This window comes from Peromyscus maniculatus, chromosome 7 (genome assembly GCF_049852395.1).
Source record: "Peromyscus maniculatus bairdii isolate BWxNUB_F1_BW_parent chromosome 7, HU_Pman_BW_mat_3.1, whole genome shotgun sequence".
Classification (NCBI taxonomy): Eukaryota; Metazoa; Chordata; class Mammalia; order Rodentia; family Cricetidae; genus Peromyscus; species Peromyscus maniculatus.
The window spans coordinates 111,182,036-111,203,143 of NC_134858.1; the positions used below are offsets into that span (position 1 = coordinate 111,182,036).

At 41.2% G+C, this 21,108-nt stretch overlaps 1 protein-coding gene across 2 annotated transcripts in view; it reads right to left on the reverse strand.

Annotated features, from left to right (window-relative positions):
* Window positions 1-245: 245 nt before the first annotated feature.
* Pdcd6ip (programmed cell death 6 interacting protein) overlaps window positions 246-21,108 on the reverse strand; it is a 57,994-nt gene continuing 37,131 nt past the window's right edge. For both annotated transcript variants that reach the window (XM_006970267.4, XM_006970266.4), the window contains exons 8-18: window positions 20,832-21,054; window positions 19,949-20,072; window positions 16,653-16,830; window positions 13,208-13,319; window positions 12,254-12,423; window positions 7,705-7,953; window positions 6,089-6,223; window positions 4,906-5,000; window positions 2,350-2,473; window positions 1,658-1,842; window positions 246-873 (exon numbers count right to left, since the gene is read on the reverse strand). In XM_006970267.4, the coding sequence (XP_006970329.1) occupies window positions 699-873; window positions 1,658-1,842; window positions 2,350-2,473; window positions 4,906-5,000; window positions 6,089-6,223; window positions 7,705-7,953; window positions 12,254-12,423; window positions 13,208-13,319; window positions 16,653-16,830; window positions 19,949-20,072; window positions 20,832-21,054 (1,770 nt within the window). In that variant the 3' untranslated portion in view covers window positions 246-698. The remainder of the gene's footprint in view (window positions 874-1,657; window positions 1,843-2,349; window positions 2,474-4,905; window positions 5,001-6,088; window positions 6,224-7,704; window positions 7,954-12,253; window positions 12,424-13,207; window positions 13,320-16,652; window positions 16,831-19,948; window positions 20,073-20,831; window positions 21,055-21,108) is intronic.

The following is a 21,108-nucleotide window of genomic DNA, read 5'->3' on the forward strand; positions in this document are numbered from 1 at the left end:
GTAACAATTGTGTGTCTCCCACATTATAGGACTTTTGAAAATGAGCTTACTATCAGCATACGAAAGATGAAGTGCAGAGCTAAGCGCTGTGCTTTCCTGTTGCAACCTTGAACCTGACTGCTACCTGGCGCTGCTCATGCATTTCAACACAGTACATTTAACCCGTGAACATACAAAAGAGAGGCTAACACCAGAAAGGAACCAGACAGCAATGAGAATCAATGACAAAACATAACAATGACAACTGTTCTTAAGTAATTTATTTTTAAATTATAAGATTTACAATGTCTTGATTATGCAAAATATAATAGAAAGTAAACTAAATCAATAAACCAGAAGAAAAAGAAAACTTTTTCCTTGAATATCAGTACTTAAGCCATCTTTGTTCCAACCGCATCTTATAAAGTATGCTAATTTCAAATGTTTCACTTGCAGGTTTAATTTCTCATTTTCAACGTTTTATGAACTGTAATTTTTTTCAAATGCTATTATACCTAGTGTTCATACTGCAAAAGCAGCAAAATCTCACGAGTGCGATCAAATGTGGAAGTGGGGCCCGGCCTTCGGCTTTTAGCCACAGACAGAAAGTATCCACGGCAACCAGTAGAGCAAAGTATGCTTGAGTGACCAGACATGGCTTAGAACACTGACGGCAGCGCTGTCCTGCCCCTCCGATCTGACCCGCCGGCACGTGGCAGTTACTGCTGTGGGTAGTAAGACTGCTGCGGGGGCTGAGGGAAGGGGTAAGTAGGCTGCTGGGGTCCTGGGTACGGAGCCTGTCCGGGGCTCTGGTGGTACACCGGTGTGTACGGCATGTTGTACTGGCCATATGCGTAGGGGTTGTAGCCCATGGGCATGGGCATTTGGCAATACCTGATGGTGAGAAGAGAAGAAAACACTGGGTTGGTAAGTCAAACCCTACAGAGTGAATGTCACTATTCTAAAGTCAGTTTTCAACAAGAGCTTTTCATTTTTCTAGGGAAGAGGAGCGAGACAAAGGACCTGTTTCAAGAGAAAAAGCATCCCTACCATTAATTAAGTCAAAGATTATCATACTTTTAATACTGCCCAGAAAATACTAATGTTGAATCTTAACTACTAAAGGAAGAATAAAAACATTCATCTGAATGAAGCAATATAGTTCTCTGAATATGCTCGTGTTCAGGGCTAGAGAGATGGCTCACTGGTTAAGAACATTGGCTGCTCTTCCAGAGGATCTGGGTTCAGCTCCCACCACCACAAAAGTAAGTAAATAAACAAACAAATAAATAGACATTCCCACGGAGAAGGCTAACCTTCAAATACATCCCATAACTGTCTAAATTTCCAGCTGTCAGTTTACTGGACACTGAGATTTCTAAGTGCAAGCACAGAAACAAGGCCTTGGGATCTTGGCTTCCTATCAATAAAGGCAGCCAGGGGACATGTCATGAATTTCACACAGAAGAGACATGTTTATATAAATGAAAGATGAAAAAAATAAAAACTGTTCAGCTACTCAAATAAGCAATTATAACATGATTTTAATTTCTGGGCAAGTTGACAGCATGGCTAATTCGTGAGATCTGTGTTCAGAGAAGGGACGCGCCTGTCTTTAAAGATTAATCACAGCTAGAAATCAGTCAATTCTTGGTGACACAGGGTGTCACTGCCTTACCCAGGATACCCTGGATAGGTAGGATACGGTGGTCCCTGAGCCTGTGGAGGGGGAGCAGAGCCAGGGGTCTGTGGCGGTGCTGGTGAAGCAGTCCCTGCCCCTGTGGGGGCAGCAGCAGCAGGAAGGACTCGGTTTGCAGGAAGCACAGGAGGTGGAGGCCGGGCTGGAGGCTGGGGCTTCGCAGGCTGGAAGAGAAGACAAGCGATGATACAGAATGTGCAGTGTGGCTCTCAGTCAGTGCTGACTACAGTGAGGAGACACAGGTCTCCTGACCATGCAACCAAACAGCCCTTGACCCCCACTCTTAAGCATTAGCTTACTAGTCTAGAACGTGGCTGAAAGTTGCTCTCCGACTTCTGAAGAGCCACTGCTCTTCCTGGTGCTGACATCTAGTCACACGCTGTCTCCACCAACACTCTGACACATTCCTGGACCTACTATCAGGCCCCGAATTCTTTTCACAAATGCTTTAAAGCCGTGAGAACTTCGAAAACCCACAATTGCACGAGTGGCAATGAAACTGAGCAACTGTTAACCTAGGCGACCGTTCGGACGCTCTGCGGAAGCATCCGAAGCCACCAGTTCCCCAGAGCCAGCCCTCCAGACATCAACACTCACCGGGTCACCAAAACAATCAGGCTGCTCCTCCCTAGACTGGTGACTACACTCCAGATCCAAGACTCCCTACTCACCGGCATGGTTCTCGGAGCTGGAGTTGGAGGAGCTGTCGCGTGCCCCCCAGCTGGGGAGGACTGATACGCCGGGGGAGGGATGGAAGGGGCGCTGGGCTCTCTGGCAATGCTCTGCTGCAGATCCCTGGGGAAGACAGGGTGTTAAGGTTGACACCAGGAAAAACACCTATAAGATCTTACTTCTTGGGCTTGGGGATTTAGCTCAGAGGTAGAGCGCTTGCCTAGCAAGCACAAGGCCCTGGGTTTGATCCTCAACTCCAAAAAAATAAAAAATAAAGTTTAAAAAATTTAAAAAAAAAAAGATCTTATTTCTTTTGCTTTTCTTCACATAATAAGCAAAAGTGCCTCCAAAAAAAAAAAAATGACAGTATTCTAGACACGTTCCTATTCTTGCCTAGAAACTGAATCTTTAATACTGCAGTAAAACAAAGCTGAAGTGTGACTCTACTTCTAAAATCCAGCAAAGGATTGGTTTGTTTTCAGACATCTTAGTTATAACCTGAATAAGGAATGTCTTAACTAGGCAAGCAGCCTTAGAAGATTGCCTCTTATCTAGTAAGAGTTAATTATAAAACAAAAACTAGTAGCACAATTGTCAGAGAACTACAACCCATTCAGACACTGGGCTAACATCTCAATCCGAGTATGACATCGGTGTCCACACAAAATAAATCCCAGCACCAGGGAGGTAGAGGTAGAAGATCACAAGTTTGGGGTCAGGCCTAGCTGTGTATCAAAAGCCTGTCTCAAACAAACAAGGGGATAAAAATATGATAAAATTATGTAAATTTCTAGAACAATTTTTTTTAACCTGTTACTTAAAGATAAGTAGCACTGAGCTATTGTATGTTAAAAGCTAATGTAATAATCTGTCACTACAGTGATCTGTCACTAGGATAAACTCACAGAAGATATATTATTGAAAAGACATCAAAACACAGACATGTTAAGAGACATACATAAAGTCTCTTCAAATAGCAAATTAGAATTAACTTCACAAGTCTCATTAAACCCTATGGTCCACACACTCCAGTGACACATGATGGCCATCAGCCTCTCAGGGCTCAATAAGTATCTACACCAGGACCAGTGGTCATGAAGTCACAATCAGTCACCTTTATTACACAGCCACCCCTCACATCTGCCACCCATACCAGGTGGAAGATAAACACTATCTTCATTAAAAGAAAAAGATGTTAGTACTTAATGTAAGTAAATACTGCTTACAAATGGAGACATTTTAGACAATATTAATATTCTAAAGGTCACACTGTGAAAGATCAAAAATATATGCATATACTATAAAGCTTTAGCATAAGACTTTTCCTTTAATAAACTCCAATAATTAACATATTCATGGGCAAATGAGAATTTCCTACAGTTACTAATGATATAAATCAAAGCTATTAAGTCACAGCTCAATAATGCAAAACAGCAAAAGTAAAATGCCACAATCACTATGCCCACCGCCAACACCACTGACACGGTGTTTTACATCACTGTGAAAGGAGACACCAACTACCACTGGCACGGTGTTTTACATCACTTGTGAAAGGAGAATAAAGTACAAGCGACAGTATTCAATTCTTCCAAATATTCTGCCTTTGATAAAAGATTTCAATTAACTGTGAAATTATGAAATTTGCAGGCAAATAGTCATAATTGGATAAAATTGCACTGATTGAAGTCACCCAGATGCAGAAAAACCAATGCTGGGCATGTTCTCACTGTAGATCCGTGTTTACTTGGAGTACCTGTACAAGCCAGGAAACTAGAAGGTGGGGAAGGGGGACCTAAAGGGAGGTAGGGCTAATAGAACACAGGTGGTCTAAGTAGGGAGGACAATGGGAGGGTGAGGCAGAGGAGGGGTTGGGGAGGTGGATACTAAACACTAAGGATATTTGAAAGAGCCATCCAGAAACAGACAGTTTTACAAGCTTCCTAAATATATGTAGATATATGTAGATGTATATCCATATATGGGTGCATATGTGTGTGTGTGTGTATGTATGTAACTATATATATGTGTATATGTTGTGTGTGAGTGTGCATGTGTGTACACATATGTGAGGGTTTAATTGGGGTTACCCTACACAGGGACAGATAGTGTTCCTCACAGATGTCACAGATTACCAAATAAAAAGTCTAGTGCCAGGTGTGCGCTATCTCCCCTTAAGGTGTCAGTCAAAGGTTGCCCAATTCTGTCTCCTTGCTCACAGGATAAACACGGGCCAGCTGCTTCCACACTACGCACTATGTCAGCCCTCTATACAGGCCCAGCTTTCTCCAGGGCTCTGCAGAAGGGACTGTGCTATCTTCTGAACTGTTCACCTCCTCCCCGGAGTGGAACACTCCTGAGCTGTTTCACTGGGGGCCCCACTGTACTTCTACATCTTGGGGTTCTGCTCCTTCATTCTTTCATCCTAGACCAAGTAGCCCTATGACTCTGTGAAATACGCAGAAGAGAGAAGGGGAATTCCTGCATCAGCACCACCCAGTTCACCCCAAACGTAAGAAAGTGGCTTTAAGTACACTCGGATGCACAAACAAACTCACTTTAAGAGCTCATCTCTCTCTGTCTTCCGTGCAAACACGATGTCACTGCATTTGTTCTGGAACCTGACCAAGATTTCAGTCAGCTCGTTGTAAAACTATAAGCAAAGAGCAAATACAAGTACTAAGTAAAAGCAATTCTAACCCAGGGAAAAATACATTCTAACACTAATTTATCAATGATGCTGAGACTAGAAGCTGCAATCATTCACATGAGATACATTCATACTCTCAATTGAGTAACTTAGTACTAAATATGACCTAAGATTGGTAAGAAAAATAAAACTAATCAGATCGTGTTCACAGAATACTGGCACTAAATATTAAATGGCTGTATGTTACAGGTTTTATAACTGTGAACATATTCCCAATCCCTATACAAAAACCAACTATTTAGTGATGACTCTAAATCTATTGTCATGCTGAGTTAAACCTGTACACTAACTATAAAAATGCAGGTGTCACTGTAGATAATACCCAAGGCTCTCTGGAGAATTCCTCGGCTTATCTACTTGAACAAAGCATTGAGTCCTAATGAATGGATTCATACTTTCCCCTCACACCATGGCTTTACAGTGCTGTCTATTCAAAGGACTGCCAAGAATAAATACTGCATCTCATTAAGGTAACTTTATTCAGTTATCATTATGGAGCTAAGAACCAGAAGAAAGTCTGTATCTGGAAAACTTAAAAATCACTTCTCTCAAAAGCAAAACAATCAGAGGAAAAATTATATATATAAAATAAAAACATTTCTCTACACCCTTTAAAGAACAAAGCAAGGGATGCACTTAGAACATATCTGAAAACTACTTTGATACTCGGGTAGGTCACAAGTCTGTCCTCATTACACCACCAGCACAGGAGATCCAAGCCATGTGCCCCCCTGTACCACAAATCAGTCCCAACTAGCCCTGAAGAAGATGTCATTGGTTTCTGATAGCTCTGATTCCTGCTACCTACAATGCATAAGTCCCTCCTCCACGTAATTTATTCTTCAAAGTTCCACCAAAATGGTGCTGCCTCTGCTGAGCATTCTCCCTCTGCAAGCTTGACAGAAGAAAAGGCAGTAATACCAGCACATCAAATGCACAGTACTTGATCCCACTGGAAATACCACCAGCATCCTAACTGTCCTTTCCCATCTGTACTTAGCAGCTCTAGTCTCTCTCGTGTGCACGCATACCTTTGTGCCCTCCTTCAAGTTAGCTACAAGTTCAACAAAATTGTCATATGCAGTTGCCAAGTTCTTCAGAACTTCTTCTCTCAAGTTAGCTTCATTGTTAGACTGCTTCATTTTAGAAAATTCCTGGTGTGAGACCTTGGTAAAAGAAACAAAGTGTATATTTACTTATAAATTTAATTCAGCTTAAAATACTTAGAAATTTTCTTTCATTTAATAGGTATTGCATACACATGTGTGTATGCATGTATGCATGTGCCATGGTACATATCCAGAAGTCAGAGGACAAATTTCAGGAGCTGGTTCTCTTCTTCCACCACATGGGTCCTAGGGATTGAACTCAGGTCATCAGGATTGATGGCACACACCTTTATCCCCTGAGCCATCTTGACAGCCAATCAAAATATTTGTACTAGGGCCAGGTGTAGTGGTACACACCTTTAATCCCAACATTGGGGAGGCAGAGACAAGTAGATCTCTAAAAACACCAAGCCTGTCAGGGCTACATAAGTGAGACCGTCTCAAAGAACAAAAATAAAACAATGAAAAATGTATTGATCTCTTCTCCAATTAGGAAATTATGATTGCTGATATGCAAAATTACAAGGAATACCTGGAATTTGTTTGTGTCACACTGCTTTTTACTTTGTTCTTAAGTAAAAAAATATCACAAATTCAATGATAGCAAAATATAATCAACAATGGGTACTAATTTCTATCATTCTATAACATAAAAAGCGCACAGATGAGAACTGATTATTTTAGAATACTTTTACCGCTATAGAATTCTGCATATTCACTGATAAAACAGCAATGTCTCAAGTTTTATACATAGCTAAAGTCTATTATGTATTAGCCAGATCATTCTGCAGGCATTAGTGATTCCCACTCATTTTGATTCTTCCTAGAAATGACTTGGAAAACATGTGTCTGAAGGCCTTCTAAGCAGCATAGAGCACCCTAGCCAGAGAAGCAGCTTTGTTTCTAGCACTGGGATTGAACCTGGGACCTCACACATACAAGGTGAATGTGACCAATAGACATTGTCAGCCATTAAGAGTGCACTGCTCTAAATCTTAACCCCAGTGTAGTGGGTAGCTGTTCCAACTTTGACCTGGAAGTACTACCCCTAGTACTACCCCCTGTCACGCCTACCTATGACCTGCCTCTGAGCAGGGCTGAAATGGGAGCCCTTAAGACCCGAGATCCGAGTGTACCAGCTTTCTTGGTTCCTGGTGATCCTGGATGCTGGAAGACAGACCAGGCTGAGTTCTCCAGAGAACACCTCTGGACTGCACTTCACCTCTCCCAGATCCTGTAACCAATCCCTTTACTTGCTGTAAGTTACCCCAAATTAAACCTCCCTTTTAACTACATGGAGTTGCCTTAATAAATCCCCCAATCCCCCAGCACTCTCAAAGGCAACACGCAAGGATGGAAAGTTTGAGATCCACCTGTGTCACATAGTCACAGTGAGTTCCATGCCAACCTAGCTGGAAAGACCCTTTATTTTTGCCAACTATGCAGATATACCACATTCTCTCTGTGAATTCTTCGTTTTCCCACTCTCTAATGGCCATAGGTCTGACACACACCTCCTATTAAACTTATAAATGTACCTGTATGTTTTTCAAAAGTCCCTCCTGCTTCTTGAGAGACTCTTGGACTTTAGTTGTTAGACCGCCATAGATCCGATCCAACTCAGTGACAGAAAGAGCCTCTTCGTTTATCACGCCATCCTGGGCCAGGGCTGTCAAAAACTTGCTTGTCATGTCAAAATTCACTGACTTCAGGTCATTCTCAAGACCCTCTCTTTCCTTCTTTAGTTCATCAAGATTTGACAATAAGGATTTTAAGTCATTTACAACCTGAACAACAAACACACACATGGTCAGTGGCAGAACGTCCATAGGAACAAAGTTCAAGGCTGAGGAATACAACCCCTCTGCACTACCTCTTGGGAACTGAGCATTTTTTTATATATTCAAAATTCAAAACTTTAGTACTGGAAACAAATGGACCTATCAAAGTGAAACAATTACAAGAAAGAAAATGTTGCATGCCTTAATCCCAACATTGGAAGGCAGAGGCAAGCAGATAATTGAGTTTTTGTTTTGTTTTTAAATTTATTTATTATGTATACAGTGTCCTGTCTGCACATATCCCTGAAAGCCAGAAGAGGGCACCAGATCTCATTACAGATGGTTGTGAGCCACCATGTGGTTGCTGGGAATTGAACTCAGGACCTTTGGAAGAACAAGCAGTGCTCTTCACCTCTGAGTCATCTCTCCAGCACCCCAGATAATTGAGTTTTAAGTAAGACCAGCCTGGACTTCATAATAAATTCAAGGCTACATAGAGAGCCTGTCTCAAAAGAGAAAAAGAGGGAGGGAGGGAATGAGGGGGGGAGGAAGGGAGAAAAGATTAAATTTCAGGCTGGGAATACAGTTCATGGTTGTCAGCTTGCCTAAAATGCATAACACCCTGGATTCAATCCCCAGAACCATTGTTTCAAAGAAGGAAAGAAAATAGTATTTCAACCAGTAATCAGCATGACAGACTTAGTTACTGTATAACCAGCACAGGTGAGTTCCTGGAAAGCTGTATCTTCTCACTTTCAAAATGAGAACTGTAGTGGGTAGCCATTCCAGCTTTGATCTGGAAGTTCCAACCCCCACTGAGGCTTTGGTAACTGTCACGCCTGCAAGGAGGGGCCAAGAGAGGTCCCTGAAGATCTGAGATCCGATGCGCCGGCTCTCTTGGTTCCTGGACCCTGGATGCTGGAGGTAGACCGACCGCCGGACTGCACTACACCTTTCCCAGACCCTGTAACCTATCCCTTCACTTGTGAGTTACCCGACAAAATAAACCTCCCTTTTAACTACATGGAATTGCCTTAATAATTTCACCAATAAAGAACAGTGCCTATTTCAGGACCATTGTAAAGATCAAGGTGATCCATATGACATGTTCAACATGATTCTCTGCATAGACAGAGCCTGCCACACATGCACTGCTACCTAGCACCTGAGTTTTTATGGTACAACTGCAAACCTTGGGTACACTTTGAACTACATAGAGGCTTAGAAATCTAAGCGTTTGGACAGATTAAAAAAAAAAAACATGTGAAACAGATTAGGAATTAAACTCTCGTTTATTTAGTGAATTTAAGGTGCCTCTTTAATTATGTGTCATATTTTTTACTAGGCCAGGTGCAGTAGGGCGTGTAAGTTTAAAATACTGGAAAAATATTATACACTGGGAGGGCTGGGGAGATGGCTCACAGGTAAGCATTAGGGCCTGAGTTTGGACCCCCACAACACATCTCTGGTACATGGTGATAAGCCTTCTCAGTACTTGTAGATAAAAGTTCTCTAATTGAAAGATCTAGAGAAAGAACTAGAGAGATGACTTAGAAATTAAGAGCACTTGTTACTCTTCCACAGTACTTGAGTTCAGTTTGCAGCACCTACATAGGGTGCCTCCAGGACCCTGCCTTGTTTGAGTTCCTGTACTGACTTCCTTCAGTGATGAGCAGCGATGTGGAAGTGTAAGCCAAATACAACCTTTTCCTCCCCAACTTGCTTTCTGGTCATGGTATTTCATCACAGCAACAGAAACTAAGACACCTCACTGGTTCCTTGTTGATAAAGTTATACGGCTGTTGTTTTTTGGTTTCCCCTCTTTTTTTTTTTGGTTTTTCGAGACAGGGTTTCTCTGCGTAGCTTTGCGCCTTTCCTGGAGCTCACTTGGTAGCCCAGGCTGGCCTCGAACTCACAGAGATCCGCCTGGCTCTGCCTCCCGAGTGCTGGGATTAAAGGTGTGCGCCACCACCGCCCGGCTTGGTTTCCCTTTCAATGGAAAAGCAAAAATGTTTTTTTGCAAAATAAAAATAAATAAATAAAATAGTTTTTGCTAAGCAAAATCAGAATTAAAGCAAAATCTGAATTAGTTAAGCCTTTATTTGTTACCATTTTATTAATTTGTATTAACAGACACTTCTTGTTAATCTTTAATGCCATCACACATGGGGATAAAGTCTTTTATAATCAACACTAAATTACTATATTAAAGCTGGATTTCCTGACAGGTAGCCAGAAAATGTTCAGCACTGTGTTTATGCACCATGAACTTCTGTTACATTCTTCATGTGTTATCAAAGCTGTTTCAAACTGTTGTCATCAAAGTTGACCCAGGGCGTTTGTGATTAAAAACAGCCATTTGAAAGCCTGGCATGGTGGTGCTTGCCTAGGCAGAGTGGATCTCCGTGAGTTCAAGGTCAACCTGGTCTATACCATGAGATCCTGGCCAGCCAGGCTATATGAGACTGTATCTTAAATATTTTGTTTCTTGTTTTTTAGTTTTTTTTTTTTTTTGGGGGGGGGGTCTTTTTCATTCATTTGTTTGTTTTGTCCTATTCAAATTTGTTTCTGTTTTATTTTAGTATTATTCCTTAGATGCCTGTTTGTTTTCTGAGGAAAGACAGAAAGCATGTGGATCTGGATGGATAGGGAGGTAATCTGGGGATACAGCTCAATGGTAGAATGCCTGTATAATATGCAGCAGGCCCTAGGATTAATCCTCAGCCCTACAGGGCAGGGGTATGGAATTTGTTTTTGTTCCCTGGGGCTATACTCTTGTTTAGATCCCTTGCTCTTCAAACACTTATGTTCTGACCACATCCAGGCACGTAGCTGATATTCCTGGTCAGTCAGTCCTGCAGATCTGCATCCCTTAGACACTCAGCTCTGCAGCCCTCTGCTGTCAGAGTGCTGCCCAGCAGCTGTTCTGCTCTCCATGTCCTCTACCACTTCTAAAAACACTCAGGCTAACTCAGCCCTGGATGGACTTGTCGTGTGTTCACTTTCTCTGCCACTGTTCTCACAGTGTGCCTACTTCCCAAGCAGACTCCCAAACCAGGTGCCCCACACTACTGAAATGTAAGAACCCCATCTAAATCTCAACAACTCCTTATGCTTTCACTACTGAGTTTATAAACTTCTAATCTATCATTGTCATCTTTGTACATGACTAGTGTCCACACTGGACCACAAATTGAGATAATTCTATGATTCATTTGCTAATTTTTCAAAGTACTTAACATAATATCTCACACAGTGAGTCTTGCTAGAATATATAAAATTATTCTATACAAAGAAATAAAGAATAGTATCAACCACTTTAGAAATTTACTATCCCAGGAAATGCGTCTTTTTCAATACAGTGTCTGTTTCTTGCCCAGGCTTATTTCCTATGCACCAAGAAGCATCTATCCTATACCATTACACCACTCCACCTTAAAGTGGCCACCTCTGGATACGCCTGCACTTTCTCTCCTCTTTAGGACTTCCCTAACCAGAGGCTCTGTGGGTTTTCTCTTTCCTGCCATCATTAGAAATATCATCATGGGGGCTAGAGAGATGACTCAGTGGTTAAGAGCACTGGCTGATATTCCAGAAGACCCAGGTTCAATTCCCAGCACCCACATGGCAGCTCCAATTCCAGAGGATCTAGCACCTTCACAGACATACATGCAGGCAAAACACCAATGCATATAAAATAAAAAAAATTAATTAATCTTAAAAAAAAAAGAAAGAAAGAAATATCATCGTGATGTTGTCCATTTACTAATATGCATACCTCGGCCATTTTTCCCTTCAAACCAGCCCCAAATAGAATATGATGAAATGCAGAAGAAAATCACAAGAAACAAAGAAAGCTACCCATCTTTTGCACTCCAAGGGAAGTTTCTATTCTTTCCAAGCCTCCCTCTTTAATAAAAACTAAGTTAAATACTGTTATGATATGAAGTACCTAGAACTTAGTACTCAGCTCACAAAAGGAACTCAACAAATGAAAACAGCAGGATGTTCATCAATAATTCTACACCATACAATATATATATAGTACTAGTTTAGATACAACAACCCTATTTACTCCTACATGTGTATATGTGTCTGTATGTGAGCATGCACGATTGTGTGGTACTTGGAATCAAACCCAAAGCCTGGTGCAGGCTAAGCAAGTGTTCCACCATGAAGCTACACCTCAAGCCTCATTCTTCACTGTTTAAAAGGTAACAAGAAGACACTGGCAGGTCATTATACACAGCAGCTTGAACAGAATTCCAAAAACACAGGCCACCCAGAGCAAGTTCTCCCTTCTCACCTCACTGCCCTGCATGGTCTTTGCGGGGTTCGCAGAGGGGATGGCGGCATTCAGCTCAGGTTCCGGCTTACACAGAAGGGCGATGGTGTCTCGATGGGACTGGTAACGCTCCTTCACATTTCCATCTGCTTGCACAGCTTTATCTAAAACCGCTCTGAACTTGGATCCCTCTGGGGAAAAGGGTTTGCAGAACTCAGCTGACTGTATGTTAAAGCCCTGGTCCTCAGCTTGACCCCCTTTCCCCTCTCTAGGCCCTAGTTCACTAGACAGTAGGCCTCACCTTCTACAGATCTGTGCAATTTTGGTTTCGGGAAAAAAGACAAAATTACTTATGGAGCTGGGGCACAGTAATTTGTTGTCACTTGGTTAACATTTGCCAAGTTAAAGAAAACTGATATTTGTTTAGTTTCTTTCTACAACTCATAAATACAGAAAGAAATCATTCACATCAAAACGGTACAACTCATGAAAAAGTACGTCTCTCTCAGGATAATCTCACTTCAAAGAAAAGTAGATCCATTTGAAAAATCTAACAAAGATAAAGTTTCTAGCTAAAATGAATATACTATTTATTGTAAACACAAATGTTAATAATCGAATTCTTAAAGAGCATATTTTATTTCAAAGTGGCTGTTAAGGTTCACTTTCTTACCCACCTAGGATTCACTACTAAGTCAAAAGGGAATGACAAGACCATACGTATCATTTCATGCGTGTTTTTAAAATACACGTGGGGCTTGGAAAAGCTTGAGACTCACAAACCCAGTTCTCCCACTTCACAGGAACCTAGATGAGCTTCATGACTGTTCTGTCTTTGTTAATCTGGGGGAAATACCTGCGTTTTCACTAGTCAGACAAAGTCCAGTAAAAATGAATTTACAACTGAGTCTAACTTAGAACACACATGGAAAAGTGAGAATCCCCTTGCACAGAGGTCATGTGGGCCACGGTTACCTGCTCGCAGAGGCTTGTAGAGGTCACTGGATGCAGTCCTTTGCCAGCGCTCCTTGAATTTTCCTCTTAAGTCATTATCAGTTGCTTCTTCTTCATCCAGCAATCTTAGAGACTTAAAAAAGGGAAGCAAAAATCCGTGACATATCATCACTAGCATTAAAACAAAACAAAACAAAACAAAAAACCCTCAAACATTGTATTGTTGTTTATGGGGTCTGAGAGGGTTGGATGTTCTATTTGGTTTTCTGAGACAGTGTCTTGTTACAAAGCCCTGGTCACCCTAATACTTGCTATGTAGAGAAAAGGCTGGCCTTAAACCTACTACAATCCTGCCAACATTTACTGAGTGTTGGAATTATAGGTGTAAGCCACCATGCCTGTTTTTGACCTGTTTTGACCATACTCAATGGAGATAACCAATGAGGTGGACATATTTCAATACCACTAATTGATTGCTATGTAAATTGTTTTGTTTGAAATGGTCTCAATATATAACCCAGACTGGCCTCAGATTTGTGATCCTCCTGCCTTCCAAGTGTTGACATTATTAGTACAAAAAGTGATACACTTTGTTGCAGAAATCTTGAGTAATAACATGACAGAATATTGATCTGGGGAGGTAGCTCAGTAGAAGAGTGCTTGCCTAACAGGTAAAAGGTGCTGGATTTTATTACCAGAGTCAGTCAGTCTGTCTCTGTCTCTCTCTCACACACACACATACATACATACACACAGACAGGGTGCTCTGTGGGTACAGTGCTTGCTTAGTCCAGTCTTCAGCACCATATAAAAACCAGGTATAGAGGCACATGCCTGTAATTCCAGCACTCAGGACATGGAAACAGGAGGATTAGAAGAAGTTCAAAGTCAACATTCTAGCATGGTTGGGGAGGGCTGTAGTGGTTTGAAGAAGAATGGTTCCCAAAGGCTTATATATTTGAATATTACAGTCATCAGGAAGTGGCACTATTTGAGAAGGATTAGGAGTAAGCGTCACTGGGGGTGGGCTTTGAGGTCTGAGGCTTCTGTCTGCTCTCTATGGATCAGGTTATAGCTCTCAACTACTGCTTTAGTGCTATGCATGCCATCATGCTCCCTGTCATGATGAGAATGGACTAACCCTCAGAAACTTCAAGCAAGCCCCTAATTAAATGCTTTCTTTCCTAAGAGCTGCCTTAGTCAGGATGTCTCTTCACAGCCACAGAATAGTGACTAAGACAGGAAGGAGCTCATGAGGCTCCACTCCCCGGTGAGGATCTACTTACAACTGGTAGCTGTGGGAGAGGGAGCAGTATTTCTCCATCTGTGCCATGGCCTCTGGTAGGTTGTCTAGGTGGATGACCTAACTAACATTCATGTGCCTGCTAGCAGCACTAACTGGACTCAGTGGATGGAGGAGTGAGGGAACAAGAGCCACATAGGAGGGTGAAGTATGGGAGTGGTCTGAGAGGTTGGAAGGGGACTGGGGTTGGGGTTTGACAGCATTAAGATACATTGTATACACGTATGAAACAGTCAAAGAATAAATTTTTTAAATTCTTTAAAAAAAAAAAAAAAGCTGACAGGTGGTAATGGCGCACGCCTTTAAATCCCAGCACTCAGGAAATAGAGACAGAAGGATCTCCGAGTTCAAGGACATCCTGATCTACAGAGCAAGTTCCAAAACAACCAAAGCTGCACAGAGAAACCCTGGCACAAAAACAAAACAAAACAAAAAAATACTCAGTTGGAAAATGCTTCCCTAGCTTGCACAAAGGCCTATGTTCAATCTCATAAACTGGAAATGGTGATGCACACCTGTACTAGCACTTGAGAGGAGTTGGGGGTATCAGGTTCAAGGTCATCTTCAACTACTCCCAGGCCAGCCAAAATTACAGGAGACTATCTCAAACAAGAAATAAAGTAACAATCACATTTTTTAAAAAACCACTAAGTATAAAAGTTGCCAGGAGTTTAATGCCTTTCTAGCAGCTAAGAAAGGACAAATCCTACCTAGAAGAATTCAGTTTAAACCCAGAACTCAAAGAATCCCTAGGAGTAAAGCTACAGGGAACATGAATTCACAGTCAAAACTCATTCAACATTAAACACAATGTAATAGCATGTTCAGGTCATGGAACACAAGGACACAGTGTAGTGTGTGTGTGTGTGTGTGTGTGTGTGTGTGTGTGTGTGTGTAACCTGAGTGACACTACTTCAATGTTCTCCCTTCTTAGTTTAAGAAATGGACCACAGCCCCTAAGATCTTACCTCAGGAAACGCTAGGTGAAGAAAATAACCATTCCTGTCATTATCAAGCTATAGTAAGTGTGATATTACAGCCAAATTATAACATAATAGTAAGCATGCCCTACAGACCCTAGAGGCTCAGCATGTCACTACTTCAACTTCACTTACCTTTGAAATGGTAAAGGGAGCTAAATAGTCTCACCCACAAGATTCATAAGTAAGCATTTAAGATCTCTGCCTATTCTTCAAAGAAATAAGGTAAACAAAAAATCCCCAAAAGCCAACTGTAAAAACCAAAATATTATGGATTAAAGCCCTAGTAAGAACACTAGGCTGGACCCATGTCTGAACCTATCTGCAGACTGAGGAAAATAATGTTGCAATTAGTACCACAAAAGGAGACATACATAGATAAATATTTGTAAAACATCTAACTCCCTTAGTGTGATTCCATGTTCACTAAGAAACCTGGGGCTACAGCATAGTTGGTAAAGTGCATGCCTAGCATTGCAAAAACTGAGTGTGATGGTGCACACTTGTAATCACAGGACTTGGGAGGTAGAGGCAGGAGGGTCAGAAGTTCAAGGTCATCCTTGGCTACACATAGGGAGTTCAAGGTCAACCTGGAATATACAATATCAATGTCTCAAAAACAACAAGAACAAAAACAAAAATCTGATATCTAATACAGACCCTGATGTCTATACACAAAAGAAATTACTAATTATTAAGTGTTATAAGTGAACAGCCTGATTCCCATAGTTTACTAGTATGCAACAGTCAATGGTCATAAGAATTTAGCTACCACGAAAGGCGCAAAGCTACGCAGAGAAACCCTGTCTTGAAAAACCAAAAAAAAAAAAAAAGAATTTAGCTAATATGCACTTATTTTCTCAAAGAATGACTCATTCTTAGCCATGCAGTGGTAGCACACACCTTTAATTCCAACACTCAGGAGGCAGAGGTAGGCAAAGCTCTGTAAGTTTGAGTGCAGCCTGGTCTACAGAGTGAGTTCCAGGACAGCCAGGACTACACAGAGAAATCCTGTCTTGGAAAAGAAAAAAAAAACACTCATTCTCACTCAACAGAATTCTTCCTGAGGCTAAAAGCAAGTAAGGCACAGAGACCTCGACCAGACAAGAAGTACTACCCCTTGAAATCCAAGAGACACCAAGGTGACAGTTTCTTCTTGAAAAGTCAATCTTTGCAAACATACCTCCTCTAAGATTTCTCTATTTCTTTGTAGTAACTCAGGGAGTTCTTTTATCAGCTGGTCAACAGTCTGGATGCCACCCTGCTCAATCACAGACGTAGACTTGGTAAGTATAGACTGAGGTACAGTGTCTCCAGATACATCTTCAATTGCTGCTGGAAGGTTAAGGGAAGCCAATACCCTGCAAAATAAAAGACATTGTGTCATGTGTAAATCTACACTGCCTTTAAAATAGCAGTCACTTATAGCTGCCCAAATCAACAATGGAATTAGCACTCCACAAGGATGGCTCCTATTAAAAATAAGGAGGGGGAAATCAATGATTAATACAATTAAAATAATTAAAGAATAGATGTTGGGAAGGAAAGGGGAGATATGTTGACTAGGTGGGGGGAGCTAGAGGAAGGGGGTGGGGAATGGACACTACAAAGATTCATTGTATGCCACTCTAGAATTTTCAAAAAATTGTAAAAATTAAAAAGAACTGAGATGTTTAAGTTCAGAATTCAGAATTAAAAGACAAAAAGCAAGAAATCTGCTGGGCATAGTGGTGCATGCCCCATTATAATTTTGTATCTATGCAAAAGATCAAAGAACACAGAAGGTCAATTACAGACTCTCCCACATTCTGCATTTTTGTGGTACAATAACAGCTCTCTAGTCACTTTTCATTTACATGAAAAGGCAGAGAAATTCACACCTATTTACTATTCATGATGAAAAAAAAAAAGCAAATAAATCAAAGAACATGAGAAACAGAGGCAAGAGGACCAGGACATCAAGATTATCCTCAGCTACAGATGAAATCTGAGGCCAGATGGGAATACACCAGGTGATAGATAGAATCGACAGTTTAGATAGATAGATGATAGATAGATAGATAGATAGATAGATAGATAGATAGATAGATAGATAGATAGATAGATAATAGATAGATAGGTAGGTAGATAGGTAGATAGGTAGGTGGGTGGGTAGGTAGGTGGGTGGGTAGGTAGGGAGGTGGATAGGTAGAATCATAGGTAGATAGATAGGATGGAGGGAACTAATATAAATGTTTCAAAAAAAAAAAAAAGAGACAAAATTCATGTAATCACTTAAATTGAAAGCATGAAAAGCCAAAATATGTAATCACAAATATCTGACAAAGGACTTGCATCCAAAATACATGAAGAATTCTTCAAAGACAAGAATGATTAGGAGATAGCTCAGGTGTGAAGAATACTTGTTGGACTTGTAGAGGACTCAGCTGCCTTTACATTCACATGGCAGCTCACAATTATCCATAAAGGCAGTTCCAAGGGATCTGACGCCCTCTTCTGTCCTCCACTGGCACTGCACTCACATGGTACACAAACATACATACAGGCACATAAACATAATATGTTAAATAGTTTTTTTGTTTTTTTTTTTCAGAGCTGAGGACTGAACCCAGGGCCTTGCGCTTGCTAGGCAAGCACTCTACCACTGAGCTAAATCCCCAACCCTAAATAGATTTTTTTGAAAAGATGATTAAGAAGAAAAACTTGCCAGGCAGTGGTAGTGCACGCCTTTTAATTCCAGCACTCAGGAGGCAGAGGCAGGCAGATCTCTCTGAGTTTGAGGCCAGCCTGATCTACAAAAAGTGAGTTTCAGAATAGCCAGAGCTACCCAAAGAAATCTTGTCTCAAAAAAACAAAAAAAAGAAAAATCTAATTTGCATTTTCTTATTAAACTCATTTATGGAAAGAGAGACATGCACGTGGAGGTCAGAAGACAACCTGTAAGAGTCCTCTCTTGCCTTCTACCACGTGGGTCTTAGGGATCAAACTCAAGTCATCAGACTTGAAGGGAAATGCCTTTAGCTATCTCACTGGTCCCAGGAAAACTTAAATTTTGAAAAGGCAATAAATGACTAAGAGTATAACACAGTGGTAGAAAATGGGCCTAACACATAAAAGGGCCTGGTTTTCATCCCAGGTACCCGCCATACCCTTACACATCCCTCTATAATTCTAAGCCAAAATAAACCCTTTACATTGCTTTTTTTTTTTCGTCAAAGTACTTTATAATAACAGAAAAGAAACTAAGACACTCCCTCAAGTAGTTCCCCCAGTATTGTGTCATAATGATAAAATACTCAAGAAGAGTATTATGGGTTGAATGGGATATGTCCTCCATGGGTTCATGGTCTTCAACACTTGGTCCCAAGCTGGTAGCTCTGTTTTGGAGGTTGTGGAAGCTTAGATGATGGAGGAAGTGGATCACTGGAGGGCAAGCTATTGAGATAGCCCAGCTCTACTTCCTGCTGATGCAACATGACCTGTTACCACAACCAGTTGCTCTTACCCAAAAGCCTTCCCTACCATGAACCTCTCAAATCATGAGGCAAAACAAAGTTTTTCTCCCCAAGATGTTTCTTGCAGATACTGCATCACAGCAATAAGCAGAATGGCCAATGCACACGGTGTATGCAACATGCACTGTTAGTAGCCTGTATGGTGCATAATGTGGCAAACTATGATGTGCACAATGTTCATACTACAGTGCTTACATTTCTAGCAAACCGCAGAGAGTGAACTTGACCTATAGTGACACAGAGCACATGAGAGTAGCCAGGAACTAATGACAGAGGGACTGAGGGGAGGAGGCATGAGGACTGATGTAGGTTACATTCTCTGTAGTGGTTACATGGGTATATGCATTTACCAAACTGAATGAACTAAACTTTAAATGAGTACATTTCATTATGGATAAATTATACCTAATTTTTAACCCACTGAATATTTTCTTAATCTAATATAAAATTGGTTTACAGTACCTGATGGTTTAAAGAGTCTTCTTATTACATGTATTTATTTTTGTTGAGTATGTGTGTGCACACTCACATGCCACAGTGCACATGTGGAGGTCAGAGGACAACTTTCAGGAGTTTCCCTCCACCACGTGGGTCCCAGAAACAGAACTGGGGTCAGAAGCCTTGGCAGCACGTACTTTTACCTGTTGAGCCATCTCATCAGACCGGAATCATGCATCTCAAAGGGATCTTCTCTACTCATTTTGCCTCAAATAAGTCTCTTGAAATACTAAAGAGCAGTCAAACAGCCTCACCTTTTTTCTGTAATTCCACTCCTTCCCACTCTAGTTCACCTAAGGCTTCTTAAGAAAATAACCAAAAGAACAAGTGTTGGTGTATCTACATCTGCTTGGGATTCATTTCCAAGCTCAGAAGACTAAAATATATTCATAAATTATTCAAAACACAAGTCAACAGCAAACTTAAGAACCTCTAAGTCAGCTTCCGAAGGCCAGGACCCACCTACCCATTTGCCAAGGTAGTAGCTTCTCTCATTTGAGCGATGGATCTGTTAACCAAGTCAGCTTTCCTCTGACCAAACACAGCCAGGGACTGCTGCACAGACACAGGGACCATCTTCTCAAACAAATCTAAAACAGAAGAGAAGGTCTAAATAAGGTATATGGAACAGACTCCAACTACAGACATGATCACTCCTTTTCTCTATAATGTCATAAGATCAGAAACTACATCATGTTGAAAGCCAGTGGTGAGCAGAATTCTAGATCACTGTACTAACGGACAGGAGCAATGAAAGCTTCCTCTCAGATCTTTGTTACCATAAGTTTTTGAAGTCATCATATATGAGTGATCTTAGTGGCACTGCTCACTTGCTGATTAGACAGACTGCGTGGTCACAGTCCATCATGTCCTAGCTAGGTAGCCTTGGCAAACAGACTTGCTCTGAGCCTCAGCATCGTCACCAGTAGCAAAGACATCAATAGTTCCTGTGCCACAGGCTGCTGTGAGAGACAAACTGAGTACATTTGTCAGTGCTTAGCAGTCACAGGCATACAGTTAACACTTTCTGTTTGTTAAGTCAAAGTAAGGTAAATAATCACTCTTTCCCAGCAACTTAAATATTATGCAGGAGATCTGTTAGAAGCTATCAAATATTGCATATGACATATCTACACTATCAAAGGAAGGCTATAACAACATTGATCTAATGCAAATACCACAGTAGAAATATACTGGTTTAAAATAGACTCCAGGTACGGTGGCTCTTCACGGAAAATGGAAAATGAGTGGTTTTCAGGGTCGGTAAGAGGGAAAAAATAAGAAGCTGGGGGGGGGGGGGACTGGAGAAAACACCAACTGACTAAAGTACATCTAGAGAACAGACCTACCTGTGAACTTCTGGCTGATGGGTACATTGACTGGGGTGGGTTTCACCAGGGTGGCTTTGCCAATAGGATCCAGATCTTTAAGGTCTGGAACACGGTCATGATAAATGAAATCATTATCCTTCTTTGCTGCAGTAAGGGCACGGCTGATTTTGTCAGAAAAATCCTTCACATTGACATATTCATCATAGCGAGAGGCCACATTCTTAATCAGTTCTGCTGCGTGCTAAAAATAAACATTTACATATACAGTGTTTGTTTGTTTGAAGATAGAGGTTTT